This window comes from Mustela nigripes, chromosome 12 (assembly GCF_022355385.1).
Source record: "Mustela nigripes isolate SB6536 chromosome 12, MUSNIG.SB6536, whole genome shotgun sequence".
In the NCBI taxonomy this organism is placed as follows: Eukaryota; Metazoa; Chordata; class Mammalia; order Carnivora; family Mustelidae; genus Mustela; species Mustela nigripes.
The window spans coordinates 33518209-33533681 of NC_081568.1; the positions used below are offsets into that span (position 1 = coordinate 33518209).

At 37.3% G+C, this 15473-nt stretch overlaps 1 protein-coding gene across 2 annotated transcripts in view; it reads left to right on the forward strand.

Moving 5' to 3' along the window:
• The first annotated feature begins 328 nt into the window (after nucleotides 1-328).
• CCDC152 (coiled-coil domain containing 152) overlaps nucleotides 329-15473 on the forward strand; it is a 31368-nt gene continuing 16223 nt past the window's right edge. Inside the window, exons 1-4 of one of the 2 annotated variants that reach the window (XM_059417070.1) lie at nucleotides 329-421; nucleotides 2481-2574; nucleotides 4343-4448; nucleotides 10308-10376. In XM_059417070.1, the coding sequence (XP_059273053.1) occupies nucleotides 2488-2574; nucleotides 4343-4448; nucleotides 10308-10376 (262 nt within the window). In that variant the 5' untranslated portion in view covers nucleotides 329-421; nucleotides 2481-2487. The remainder of the gene's footprint in view (nucleotides 422-2480; nucleotides 2575-4342; nucleotides 4449-10307; nucleotides 10377-15473) is intronic. The other variant, XM_059417071.1, reaches the window with a different exon arrangement.

Genomic DNA, 15473 nt, shown 5'->3' on the forward strand with positions numbered 1-15473 from the left:
ATTTCGTAAGTTTTCTCGAATAAATATCGTTTATTATTTATTGATTCAACAGCGCTGACTCACTGATCAACTTAGAGCCAATGTGATTTATTCTTTGATGGCGAAATAATTATGGATCTGGCAGCCACTGGGTGTCGAGTCCTGTCCTAGAAACTAGAGGAAACATCTTAGCGGCACGCGCCAGATGCTTGAGGGCGACCAGGGCCAAGGAGGTAAGGGAGGGGAGGAGGTGGAACGCAGGTGGAGGCGCAGGTGGGGGCAGGAGGAGGGCGGGCCCGTTGCTGCGGGAACGGACTTCCGGGGAGGGGACCGCCGTGGGGGGCGGACCTGCACGCGGAGGAGGAGGAGGAGGAGGCGGAGCCGGCGTGGGAAGCCGGGGGGACCTGTGAGCCGACGCCAGGACGCTCCAGGCTTTTTGTCGGTGGGTTCGAAATTCCCACGTTGCCCTTGGAAGTTCTTTTCTTCAGCCCCTCACAGTCTCCCAGCCCCTGGCAGCGCTTTGACCCAGCGACTCCCCGCGGCCCGGAGGTGCACAGCCCGCAGTCGAGCTGGGCTCCTCTGGCCGCCGGGACGCGGGTGGAGGGAGCGGCGCCCCGGGGCTGCGACTGAACGAATTCCTGGAGGGCAGCGGGGCGGGGAGAAGAGGAGGTTCGGAGCCCGTCCTCGGGGCGGAGCACAGGCCCCTCAGAGCCCCGTGGGGGAAGGGGGACCGGGAGGCCCCACGCTAGTCGGCAGGGGGGTGGGGTGGAGGGCGGGGCAGAAAGTGGGGCTGTCCCCCACCGGAGGGGATGTTCGACGCCGGGCCGCGGAGCTCCCAAGTCAGTCTCTGCTTCTCACCAAAGAGACAGGCCCGGGATCACCAGCTTGTCCCCTCGTTTCAGGGGCAAGAAGGCCGCATCCACTGCAGAGAGAGATCGAGGAAATTGGAGGGGGCGGGAGGGAGGGAGGCTCTGAAGACCCCTTGACATGCACCCGAAAGGCACCCTGTGGCTTTTCAGCCCGTGTGACAAACCCCCACGAGGAAAAGCATGAATATGGGCGATGGTTTTACAAAGAAAAACACTCCCAAGAGTCTCATCCGAGCGGAGGAGTTGGGAGATGATCAAGCTGAAACTAAAATGAGTTTAATTCAAGAGCTGGGATCTGAGACAGAACCGAAGTAAAAACCTTTTTTATTTACAGTGTTAGGAACCAAAAAGAAAAAAAAAAAAGTTCGGAGGGAAAATTTTGCGTTAATTACTTCAAATTATCCTGTAGTTCGGTTAAAGAATAACAGTTTATCAAATAGTGATTTTTAAATTTTACCCCAAAAAGACTTTTGCTGGATTTATTATGGGATGCTATTACAATTATTCCTCTGCTTTAAAGACCACGTTGTAGCTTCCGAAGGGATTTTGTAGTTTTACTTGAAAATGTGATGAAGGATAATAATTCAATAAACTGAAAATATATAGCTAAAATTCTCTCACTTAAAAACCACTAATAGTTGTTAATGACATATAATATCAAAAAGAGAAAGGAAATGGGATTTCTTTGCGATGTAACAAATTTTAGAGCAACACCTGTTTTGAGGGACCTCATTTTAAAGAAGAATATGGCCCCTAAAATTACTGTAAGGAATTACTTTAGGAATTTACTTAACTTTTACTTTGGACTAGCTGCCGCTGCCACTTTCACACACCAAGCACTGGCACATGTTCTTTCCTCCGTCTATAACGACTGCATTTCAAATTTGTAATTTCTCCTTCCAGTTTGCTTGTGAAAAGCCTAAAGACCAGTGTCCCATACTTTTAGACTGTATTAATCCTAATTCTTCTAGACACCCCCCCATGTAAATGTTGGCAGTTTTGCAAAATTCCGTTTCTTCATCCTGACTGGATAAGTTTACCTCTGGAATTCTGTCGAATTTCTTATGATTGGTTCCATAGAATTAAAACTCATTCTTCACTTAAACAGTTTGGTTCTACCCAGAGGAATTTCGGGGACAGGAGCATACATAATTTGGTATTACCAGGAAATACAGCGAAAAATATTTGTGGCATGATAGTTAAATATTTTAAATGTCTTAAAATAAGAATACCTATATTTAAAAGTCGCACATCAGATTTAATAATACATCAGATTTTAAGTCCTGTCATACTGATGGCCAGATGAGTTGAACAGAGGCATAGTTTTTTGTGTAATAGGAACAAATAACTTCTACATATACACATAACATTGCACTAGTTTTAGATTTACTTAGAGAAAACTTGACTGGGAAAGTCAAGTGGAGAGGAATGGGGAAGACTAAATGCATTTGACTGTTATTAATAATGAGTATAAGAAAAAATTTCTGAGTGCAGTGGAGCTCAAGTAGGTGTTCCATGGGTGAAATACAGAAACTTCATGGGTGAAATACAGTATTTGAGTTATTACCATTATTATAATGCTTTAGCTTTTGTTTATTTCATTTATTTTTCATCTTATTTACTCTTCACTAGTTTAGACATGAGTGAAAGCAGCGAAGAATGTGTGAAAAAGATTAGCAGTGTGAATCTTGACAAACTTATAGATGACTTCTCACAGATAGAAAAGGTATGTAAAGATATAAAACAGTTGTAGTGTAAAAGGAAAAAGTGAAACAGATTTTGCCAGTGGAAGGAGTTGGGGAAAAAAGAAAAATGTACCAAAAAAGATAGTGGAAATATATTCTGCTAAGTCCCTTCTTTCTCATTTTTAAAATCCATATTTAAAATATATTTGATTTTGAATCATTTATACTAATACATCAAAATGTTCCTGGGACAAGGAAGTAGTTGATATTCTTTGGCTACAGTTAAAGGGGAAATATATACTTAAATGTCCAAAATGTCCATAAACCCAGAAATGTTTTAGTAAGAATTGAAATAGACTCAATTCTCAATGTATTGCCATTATGACTAACTCATTCTTTTTTTTTTTTTTTTTTTTTAACTTTGTCCTATCTGGTCCTTTTGCCTTCTCTTTTGCCTAAAAATGGATCCATCTGAGGGATGCCTGGGGACTCAGTGGGTTGGGCCTCTGCCTTTGGCTCAGGTCATGATCTCAGGGTCCTGGGTTGGAGCCCGCATGGGGCTCCCAGCTCATCAGGGAGTCTGCTTCCTCCTCTCTCTCTCTACTTGCCTCTCTGCCTACTCTGTCTGATCTGTCAAATAAATAAATGAAATCTTTAAAAAAAAAAAAAAAAAAAGATGTAGGTAGATAAGTGAAAGATTTGAGGAGTGAGTTTGTGAAGCAAAGGTGGGAAGAGGAATAATATCTACCTCTATTTTCTCTTATCATTCTTCTCTGTTCCTTCTATTCCTCTGCACAGTGTTGTATGACCATAATAAAATATATAATCATGATGATGGTTATTTTGAGGTAACATTAGGAACTTTTTTAAAATGCTAAACTTGAATTTTCTTAACCAAGTGATTCTTTCCAAAATAAGAGAGAATAGAGAAAGAAATAAGAGGCATTGTTGGTGGCAAAGGAATTGATGCAAAGTTTTTAGAGATTATTCAGAAATATCTATCCTATCCTTAAATATTTTAAATAAAAAATATCGATTTCATGTGAGTGGTATTGTGATTGTATTAAGAATTTTATCTCTTAGAGATACATGTAGATGATGAGATTTATGGGTGAAATAACTTAATGTCAGGGAGTTGCTTTGAGATAAACTGAGAAGCAGAGAGAATAGGAAAGTGGGTAGAGATATAGATAAAATGAATTGATGATTTTTGAAGCTGTTCCAAGGGTATATGGCAGCTATTACATGATGCATAAAGATACCAAAAAGATGTTTATTCATTGTGTTGTTTCCACTTTTTTTTTTGCTACTATAAACAAATTACAGTATACTCATAAACAAAACTCAATGAAGCTCTTAAAAAGAATGAAGTAGACCTTTATGTGCTTATATGACATCATCTTCAAGATAACTGTTCGAAGTGGAACACCCAGGTGCAGAATAGAGTATAATATGATCCTTTCCTAGAGTTGTAGTCATAAAGTATTTTGGAAATATATGTAAGGAATTGTTGACCAGAGGACTGTGGATTAAATAATTGGAAATAAGGGGATTCAAGTTAAGTCCTACTGATTTTCATAACTCTTTATAACTGTTAGTCTGTTTTAATTTTTTCCCATGTTACTTTTAAAATTAAAAATAAATTAGGAAGTTGACTTGCATAAAATATATGCCAGACTTAATTATTAGACTTTTAGGTATTAAATGGTTTGTATTTTCATTAGTCTTCATGTCATTAGGTAAAAAAATAAATAAATAAAAATAAAATAGCAGCATTGCTCTGGTAATAATATGTTATTTCTTCTACAGAAAATGATAGAAACCAGTGGAAAGAATAATATACTGGATATACAGTTGGAAAAAGCTAACTATTTGTTAAAAGTAATGCAAACAAAGGAGGTCTCAATTAAAGAAGGTTAGTTCTTTGCTGCCTAAAGAAAGGCTAATTCTAATGAGAGTATTTTTTGGAAAACAGTGATTAATATTGTACCATATATTTGTAAAATATTTTAAATTCACATAGAGCTTTCTGGGCTATCATTTCATTTTATCCTTACTGTAGCCCTGATGGATAGGATTGGTACTACCCCAGCCACCTCAGTAATGGAGAAACACTGAATGAAAGAGGTCAATCTATCTCAGGCCACAAAACTAAGAAATGGCAAATCCAAGGCTCAAAACCAAGGATAAAAATAACAGTTGAATTCCTGCCTCACAATTACACCAAAAGAAACTTCAGATGGGTCAAAAATTTTAGGGCCCAAAATGAGCTGTTCTAGTCCAAAGCTCTCCCTTTACTTCTGGGACAGCCAGGCCACGTGTACCTCTAAGCTTCCAGCCAGCTACCTTCCCTGCCGTGGCCCTGCTCTTGGTCTGTCTCCTTCTTTGCCCACCTCCTGGCCTGCCAGGAGCCTGAGAGCCTGGGTTCTCTGCAGGACAAGGTGCTGCTCTTTGAGAATGTCACCTTGCTTTGAGGCACAGTGGTCTGGGACTACACACAGATAAACGAGTTTTAGCTGCACCGGCAGCCCTAAGGCCTGGTAGTGCTTGGCTTCCCTGTGCAACCAGTTCAGGGCATCTGGAGAAGTCAAGAGTGTCTGAATTCCCTCAATTTAATCTGGTTGCACAGTTCAAAACTGCAAAGGTTACCAAAAACAAGAAAACTCTAAGAAACTATCACACCCAAGAGGACCCAAACAGACATGATGAATTTATGTCCTGTGGTACCATGAATGGGATTCCAGAATAGAAAAAGAACTAAGGTAAAAACTAAGAAAGCCTGAATAAAACATATATTTTACTTAGTATATCAACATTGGTTCATTAATTATTAAAAAACATACCTTACTACTGTCAGATGTTTATAGGAGAAACTGGGCATAGGATATTTGGCAATTCTCTATAATACCTTCCTGATTTTTCAGGATATATATTTAGTAGAAAACCATACTAAAAAAAAGTGGGGGGAAAAAATGAAACCACAGGGAAAAAAAAAATAGAAGAGAATATGGGTTTTTGTGGGGCTTTTGTATTTGTTTTTTAGAGCAGAGAAGGCCTCTCCAAATGTGACAGTCTTCTGATTAAATAAATTATGGCACATTTATTTGAAATACTAAGCAGCTGATAAGAATAAAGTAGCTCCATATGATATAGAATAATCTCCAAGATACAGTAAATGAAAATAACAATGTTCACCACAGCATGCTATCATTTTTATGAAAATATCTTTGTACACACAAAACATCCTCTGCCTTACACAACTGTGTATCTCTAGAAAGGTAAGCAGCAGCACCCTGGTAACAGTGCTTGCTTTGGGGGAAGGGAGGCTGATTAGCCTGGGGCCAGAGATTGGAGAGAGAATCATTTTTCACTATATTACTGTGTTTCATGTGTATTTATTATTTGAAAAAAATAATTAAATACCTTTTAAAAATCCAGTTCTACTTATTCTCAATCTGATGGCCTTTACACTGGATAATACACAGAAGTAAAAGAAATAGTGGGAATAACAGCTTACAGAGCCAAGTGTGTACTAGTTCACTTAGAGAGAAAAAACTACATATATGATTAGATTTCAACAATAAAGAATGAGACCATCATATTGTATTTTCTGCATTTGATACCAGATAAAGAATTTCCGCCAGTTCAAGATGATAATTAGTATTGAGAGCCAAGTGCCAAAAAAACCTTTTCATACATAATTGTATTCAACATTTCCAAGTGCTTTGTGAAATAGGTAATGTTCAAATTGCTAGTTAATGGCAAAGCCTAAATTTGAGCTCAAAATAAACATGTGTTTACTAAATTATACAATAGTATAATTAAGAACTAGCTTAATATTCTGAATGCTAATTTTTAAAAAAGATTTTATTTATTTATTTGACAGAGAGAGATCACAAGTAGGCAGAGAGGCAGGCAGAGAGAGAAAGAGAGGAAGCAGGCTGCCCGCTGAGCAGAGAGCCCCATTCGGGGCTTGATCCCAGGATCCTGAGATCACGACCCGAGCCGAAAGCAGAGGCCTAACCCACTGAGCCACCAGGCGCCCCTGAATGCTAATTTTTAAGAATAGGACAGTATTCATTATAAAATCCAACAGAAATGATGTGGGTAAATATTTGCAAAAAAAAAATTTGTTAAAAATGTTTGTTAAATGTTAGTTAAAAGCCATTATTCTAAAATAATGAATGGTGGGGCGCCTGGGTGGCTCAGTGGGTTAAAGTCTCTGTCTTCAGCTCAGGTCATGGTCCTGGGGTCCTGGGATGAGCCCCGCATCCGGCTCTCTGCTTAGCAGGGAGCCTGCTTCCCCCTTTCTCTCTGCCTGCCTCTCTGCCTACTTGTGATCCCTGTCTGTAAAATAAATAAATAAAATATTTTTTAAAAATTAAAATAAAATAACGAATGGTATTCTACCTTATAAACAGTTTTTATTGAACCAATTTCCTTTGGGGGAAAAAGTGTCAAGAGAGCCACCTTGTGTTCATATTTTGAAAATACACATTTAAAAAAATCTAGAGTTTCAGTTCCAGGGTTCTGTTTCCAATTTGCTGATTATTGTTGGCCTTTGAAAAACACAGGTTTGAACTACATGAATCTACTTATAAGCACATGCTTTTTCATAAGTACGGTGCAATACTGTAAAGGTATTTTCCTTGTGATTTTTCTGATAATTTTCTTTTCCCTAGCTTACTTTATTGTAAGAATATAGGCTATAATACATAGCATAAAATCTATTAACACATATTTTGTGTTATCAGTAAGGATTTATTCAACAGTTGGCCATTAGTAAAGATTCCAAACTTTATTTTTTTTTAAGATTTTATGTATTTATTCACGAGAGACAGAGAAAGAGAGGCAGAGCGAGAAGCCCAGTGGGGGACTCGGGTCCTAGGACCGTGGGATCATTACCTGAGCTGAAGGCATATATGCCCAACTGACTGAGCCACCCAGGTGCCCCAAACTTTTTTTTTTTTTAAGTAAACTCTACATCCAAAGTGGGGCTTGAACTCACAACCCTGAGATCAAGAGTCACATGCTCTAAAAACTGAGACAGCCAGGTGCCCCAGTAGTTAAGTTTTTGAAGAGTCAAAAGTTGCACTCAGATTTTCAACTGCACAAGAGTCAGCTGCTCTAAGCCCCATGATACTAAAGGGTCTACTGTACTGAGATAGCTTCAGCCACCGGAATTCATGAATTGCTGGATTACTTCCTCTAGAAGGCAAAAAGAGAAATGATGGCAGAATCTATGCCTCCTTAATTTTTTTTTAAGATACTAAGTAATCACTACATTCACGGTGGGGCTCACAACTTAGAACCCTGAGACCAAGAGTCACATGCTTCACTGCCTGAGCCAGCCAGGCACCCCCTTAATTTTCTAATCGTCGCAGCTAACATAGCAACATATGAAGTAGGCTATGTCAAATGTGAATTAACCATCATTCTGTTACTAGGGAATACCAATGAGGGGGTGGAAAGTGGGGGGGAATGGTGGGAACTTTGAGTAGGTGGTAGGGATGGTAGAGGGGATGCATGGAGGAGTGAAAAACCACAGTAGTAGAACCTTTTATCTACATAAAGGTTTTAACTCTACAAAACACTTTCATTAGTTGAAAAAAGTACATAGAGACTCGGTGCAGACCTCTCAATGAAAGGCGAAGTTTTTCATTCTCCCCTCACGGTAGTGGTTCTTTCCTTCAGTCAATAAATAAAAATACTATTGAACACCTATGAAATAGTCACCATGTTAGATGACAGAAATATCAAAATTAATTAGAAATGATCTTTACCTGAAAGAGTTCATTGTCTAGTGAGAGAAGCCACAATCAACTAAAATGAAATGAGCAAAGGAAAGGAGGTGTATACAAATTCCTGAGAGACAGAGGAGACCAATAAAAACAATAACAGTGTTGAATGTTTGTGAATAAATTCAGAAAGTATCGTTTTCTCATTTTGTTGTCAGAACCATCATACATATAAGACTAGTCTTATATGTGAGGGAGGAAGGGAATTATCCATAGTTTTATTTTACAGATAGAGAACGTAAAGATCAAATAGGTTAAGTAGATTGTCCAGGGTGTCATAGCTAGAGAGTGAAAAAGAGGAAACTCTATTCTTGTCCCTCAGACTCCCAAGTTTCATGGTTTCATCAGCATATCCTATAATTCCTAAGGAAGTAGTGAAAAGCAGATTAACAGCAGGATTTGAGATGGGGAAAACCTATGTTCAAGTCCATCCTTTCCAATTACTCTGGAATCCCGGGCAAGTGACCGAACTTCTATGGGTGACTGCCCCCATCTTTATAAAATCAGGCTAATAATACCAACCTCTCAGAAGCATTTTGAAAACTAATTGGGATAATGTTTGTAATGTACTTAGTGTAATGCCTGGCAGAGTAAACATTCAATAATTGGTATTTTTATACTAGATAACTTTTTATTATTAGATACAAATACATTATTTAATATTTAACTATCAAAACAGATGCTTATTGTCTGTTTTAACTATCAAAACAGACAAAACTAGAATGTCAGTCAGAAGAATGTCATATGAGTGCATACTGGCTGAATGTCCATCTTTGGCCTCTAAAACTGAGGGAAAGAGAATAAAACTCAATATTTATTAGCTGTTAAGCCAAGCACATTTGGTTGAAATTGTCCTACTTTAAAAGGAAAAAAAAAAAAGGAAAATTGTCCTTCAGCTTTACAAGTTTTAAGATTTTAAAGATATTAATTTACTCTTGTGAACTTTTCATCACTATGTATTTAGCTAGTATAATTGTAAACTTAAACTAGTGCAACCTGTGCTCCCGAAGCTTCAGTAAAAATTCAGTAGGAATCACTGTCAGAAAGAATCTTTCTCTGATTCTGTTTCTGCCCTCTTTCCAGGGCCTCTAACCAATTCATATTTTCAGCACTCTTCTAGAGTGCTCCTAGGCTGGTCTTCTTTGGTAGTTAAGTTCGAGTCTTTACTGCCTGACTGCTGGGGTTCAAGTTGTAGCTCTACTAATTAACTAGTTATAAGTGTGACCTTGGGCAATTTACTAAACTTCTGCATGTCCGTTTCCTCAGAAGTAAAATGAAATAAATATTAGGACCTACCCCTCAGGGTTAGGAGGGCTAACTTATTCAATATTTGCAAAGCACTTAAAATAGCAATATAATATGTTATTTTCAGACCAGAGCTTTACCAACCTTTTCTTGCTTCAGTTTACTAGAGTATTGCCTGTCTATCAATCACTCAGCAAATATTTATGGAGTGTCTGCTATGGACCACAGCTACTCTGAATACTAGGAAGAAATGTGAACAGAACGGAAAATAGTCCCTGATATCCTGGGGCTTACAGCCAAGTGGACTGCTTGACTTAGACAAGTTTCCAGCTCTTTTGCTACCCACTAAAGGCTTATCTATTGCTAGTTATAACCAAGAGTATATTGAAAACTTATGTTCACATGACAGGGTGTAAAAGCTTTCAGTGAAGGCCCCAGACATATCCAAGTGTACCTTCCTTCTAGGGCAAATATTTTTAAAGCATATGGAGTGGGGGATCCCTCCTATGCTGAATTTATTGTAGGTAGAAAACTCATAACCAAATCCCAGGATGTACTTGACTTAAAGGGTGATTAAAAAGTACTTATTAAATTATCTTTAAATTATCTACTTTGAGATTGCTAGTTGCCTTAAGATCTCATAATTGTCAATTAAGTATTTTAAGCCTTTCAACTTTGTGACAGTAGTTTTAAAATAAAAACAATTTTCAAATATGTCTTTCATATTTTAGAATGTGCTACTCTTCATAATATGATAAAAGGGCTACAACAGACCATTAAATCTCAACATGATTTGAGAGGTAAGTTAGAAAAAAATCTCTAAAAATACGTTATATTTGAGTAGCTTTAAAAATAGAGTTTTTACATCACTGACCATAAGTTTCTTCTAATCTGGTCTTGTTAAATTCATCAGCTAATGACAAGACTTCTCACCAGCAAATCATACTTTCCTAAATTATTAGGAAATAAATACTAGGAGCAGGACAATTCAGTCTGATTCTGACAGGGACATCAAGGGGGATGTTTTATAATTGGTCATAATAATTCTATTATTTTCAAAAGTTTAGGAATATATTTATTCTTGGTACTCTTGGTCTTTAAAGACCTTGTGTTCAGTTTTGAAGGGTATTTTCTTACTAGTAGTTACATGATGAATATACTACTCAAACTGCATGATAGTTTCCTACTTAATTTTCATCATAAATGAGGCTATGTTTGTGTAAATGAAGCCAACATCTCCACTTACCTTATTTTTGCTAGTCCTGCTAACCCAATGTGCTTGTTCATTGACGAAATGCGCAAAGCAAACAAGTGTTTTGTCCTGTTCTGATTTAACTACAGTGCAGTGTTTATGGGATTTTCTTCTACTATATTGGTGATTAGATGAAACTACCTTCAGAGTCCCTCCCAATATAAAATTCACTTCAAACAAGAATTTTTCATTTTAGTCATCTTTTTTATCATAAAGTACTTTACATATGGAGGTGAAACATAATAATCTTACACATCATTTATTTGCTTTGGCATGTTATTCCTTATTGTTTTTTGAATGTTCTAATTGAGACTTATCCTTAAGAATTACTCTTAGTTCTTACTCCCCCCACCATTGTTTTACCTTAAAATATTTCCTCAAGGGTTGATGGAACAAATATAAAAATTGTACTAAAAGACTTCACATTTACACTGTCAAAGCAGCATCTGCAGTACAGAAAGGATTCATTTTCCTATCGATACACCACTAAAAGCTGTTGTGGAGATCAGGGAAGGTAACAGATAGGGAACAACACCATCTCCAGTGCCTGTTCTTTTGGCTGAGTCCCTCAGACTTCTGATCCCCTGAGGTCCCACAGATTTTCACTTTTTGGCTCTAGCAATCTGCTCACTTTTTTCAGCATTTGAATCCCACCCCACACCTAGTTTGGGCTTTAATTTTCCCATCTCAATGCTGAGATTCAAAACAACTTTTCCCTTCTCTGTGACTAAATAAATACACCTCACTGCATTTTAGAAGTTGTGAATGTTCATAATGCTTACAGTCCTCTTATTCTAGGATTCAAATGGTATTTTTTTTTTAAAGATTTTATTTATTTGTCAGAGAAAGAGAGAGGGAGAGAGAGCGAGCACAGGCAGACAGAATGGCAGGCAGAGGCAGAGGGAGAAGCAGGCTCCCTGCTGAGCAAGGAGCCAGATGTGGGACTCGATCCCAGGACGCTGGGACCATGACCGGAGTTGAAGGCAGCTGCTTAACCAACTGAGCCACCAGGCGTCCCAGATTCAAATGGTATTTAACTTTTTCCAGGATTTTGTTCAAATAAAACATCTACCAGAAAGTAAAGTTACTTTGAAGCCCCAGAAAGTTAATGTTTAATATATTCATTACTGAATTACAATTATTTTTGTAAAAAAGATATCAAATATTGATCAATGGTCAAGGATACAATCTTTTCACAGGTATAATACCCTCTCTTAGAAGTAATGTGTGTTTAGAGTTTAAAGCATGGACATGCGTCCTTAGAGTATGATTCATCACAATATATCAAATGATAGGGATTTTTCCTATATTATATTACTGTATATTATATTATATGCTAGTTTAGGAGAACCTCAGTAATTCATTGTATGAAAGATAGTGTCATTCTGCCATCTAGCTTATGGTTAGTTGCTACCAGGGCAAAGAAAACAAGATTCAGAGATTTTTGTTCATTAGAAGAGAATTCAGAAATTTAAGAATTCAAACACATGGGGGTACCTGGGTGGCTCAGTTGTTTAAGTGTCTGCCTTTGGCTTAGGTCATGATACCAGGGTCCTGGAATGGAGCCTGGCATCAGGCTCCCTGCTCAGCAGGAAGCCTATTTCTCCCTCTCCCACTCGCCCTGCTTGTGTTCCTTCTCTCGCTGTGTCTTTCTCTGTCAAATAAATAAATAAAATTCTTAAAACAAAAAACACTTCAAACACATGGGCAGGGTGTTGTAGAGAAAAGAAACACAAGAAATCAGCTGCAAATCTAGAGCTTCGCTAAAATCAGTGGAATTCAAGCTTACTTTTGCCAATTATCTCTAGATAATTTCTTGCAATTTAATATTGCCTTTTTTTTTCCTTGTCTGAACTAAACCTGAATAACTTGAATGTATTTAGGCCCATACTCTATCAATGTAGGTTTTCAGAAAGACATTGATTTTGTACAGTAAAGCTGTACTATACATAACAATCAATCATAGTAAGCAAAATGATTAATCAAAATTGATCACTGATCAGAATGTTTTAAAAGGATAATAGCACATGATTGAGTGCTATTCTATGAAAGAAAAATCTGAGAAAGTAAGCTAATCAAAGATTAGTTTTCTCCTAAAGGAAAAAGTATTGCTCGAATTAAAAGTAGTTTGAAAAATACAGAAATACTTCTTTCAACACAATTTAACATATTAGTTTCTATTATATCCTTGGAAAAATGCTACATTTATATAAGTACATTCTATGTGGGGAAATGATCTACTGTGAGTATATACTTCAGAACCTTCATTATTTAAAAATTGCATCCTTCCAAAAGAGATTTGCTAAAGGCACATTAAAAGAAACCTAAGCACAAAACCCATAAACAAGACCAATTACATAATTTGCAGGGCCCCACGCAAAAGTGAAAATGTGAAGCCCAATGTGCAAAAGTTAGGGGAAAAGTAACATTACAGGTTCTAAAATATAAGCTCTCTGCTTGGCAGTGAACCTGCTTCCTTCTCTCTCTCTCTGCCTGCCTCTCTGCCTACTTGTGATCGCTGTCTGTCAAATAAATAAAATCTTCAAAAATAAATAAATAAGGTTCTAAAATATAGAGCTTTTTTTCTTCTGTGGTCTCTCTCAACTTGCCAGGGTTTTGTACTTTCTGTTAATGTTGCTCTAGGCAAAAAATAAATAAATAAAAATGTTTAACTAGGAGCATTAATATTACCATTCATCTTTATATTGTACATGCCAGTTTTAAATTCAAAGATACGTAATTAATTCACAAAAGCACACAACTAATACTTCATAGCTTGTATATGCACATGCACATCTGTTTCATTCTTACCACAATAGTGAAAATGCTGCACAAAACTACCTAAATCATTTATTATTCATTGTACTTCTTGGTCCCTGCACATTGTACCAATACTGCCCTCCTTCACTTCCCAATGAACAAAGAACTAAAAGGAAAAGGAACTATGAATTTTCCTATCTTTCTCTTTCCTTTCATGTCATCCTTTTAAGTATAATAGAGGGAAATAACAGAATTAACCAAGGATATGATAGAGCTGCTTGGTCATTCATGTTTCTTAGAATGCTATTGCTTTCTTTCTGCATTTGAAGCAAGTTCTAGGTCAAAAGAAAATGAGGGCCCTTGCTCACTTAGTTGTAGATGGAACATGTTTACCTTGTACTTTACCTTTGAGTTTTGCTGAGCTCCCAGGCATCCTAAGTCCACCAGAATTCTGTGCTCCTGGGGCATTGCAAATACAGCGTATGAATGTAGTGGCAAGGAGCAGTGGCTGTGGACAATGCCCTTACCTTCTCTGCTTGCACACATGCTCCATTGTCCCACTAGAACTTACTTAAAAATGTAAGTTCAGAGACCAGATTATTAAGTTCAAAGACCCAATTGTTAAGAAAGTCTAGACATTGAAGGCAGGATGTTAAAGCAAGGATAGCCCCCTTCTGAGGGCAGGGTCCCATGCAGCTGCACAGATTGTACACGGATAATGCAAGCCCTGCTGATGATGAATAAGAAGAGAGTTAGGTAAATACTTTGATCAGTAGCCTAACTGAAAGGGTAGTTGCTTCAGTATAGCACAAAAGTTAATACTAAATCTAGAAACCAAGGCGAAACAAAGTAAGACAAAGAGCAACTTGGGCAGTTATATAACTATTAATTTCCTATTTAAAAAATGATAAAATAAAAACACTCAGTTAATTAAAAGACAAAAACTTTTCCAGGAAATGAGTTAATGCTGCTGGAGGAGAGTTCCAGTTTAAATCAACACAGCCTTAATTCAGGCAACCATGTAAGGAACTTTAATGTACAACTATCTAGCTCATTATGGAATGAAATTATTACAAAGCTAAGCAATTCAATCATCAATGACATTTAAAAAAGCCAACTCACTGTAATCATATAATGAATACAAAGACAATGTACACTTATGGACCTCCCAGTTCAATACCAAGGGAGAATAACTAATTTTAGAAAGATGTATCACAAGATTTAGAGTCCAAGAGAATAAAATGAATTTTGCCTAGGCCAGAGAATATCAGGACCAGGCGGACTCTACAATGATTCAAAATGCTATTTGAATTTACAGATACTCCAGCCAGAGCAGCAAGAGCCTTACACCTCAAGGAGGTAGCCAGAGTGGGAATCCGTATTTGAAAATCTAACCTAGACTCTGGTAGGGTGATGAAAACACAAGAGTGCCAACAATAATCTATGTTGTTTGTACTACAAATGAAAGGCTACATAGAGCCAACTGAAGTGTAATATAATATTAAGGAAGTTAGCTATTTCTTCAGTAGATGGATTTAGTTCACAGATAAGTTCTTTGGTTCTATTTAGCATAATTATAAATGTGCCTAAGTCAGATAATATGCAATAGTTTAACATTTAGATGGGTTAATCAGTTTTGCTGGCAGAGGGAAGATTTCTTGTTAAAATGTCAGTTTTCCTCAAGTTAATATATACATTTAATTCCATTTTAATTAAAATTCTAAACTGGCGATGGGGGAGATTATATAAAATTTTCAAGCTCATTTGACAGAAGAAACAAATAAGAAAACTGAAAAGTAAGAAGAATGTGGAAGAGGGGGAGTTTTGTTACCAGGTAGCGACATGCTCTGAAACTGCTGTAATGAAATCAATATGGTATTGGCAT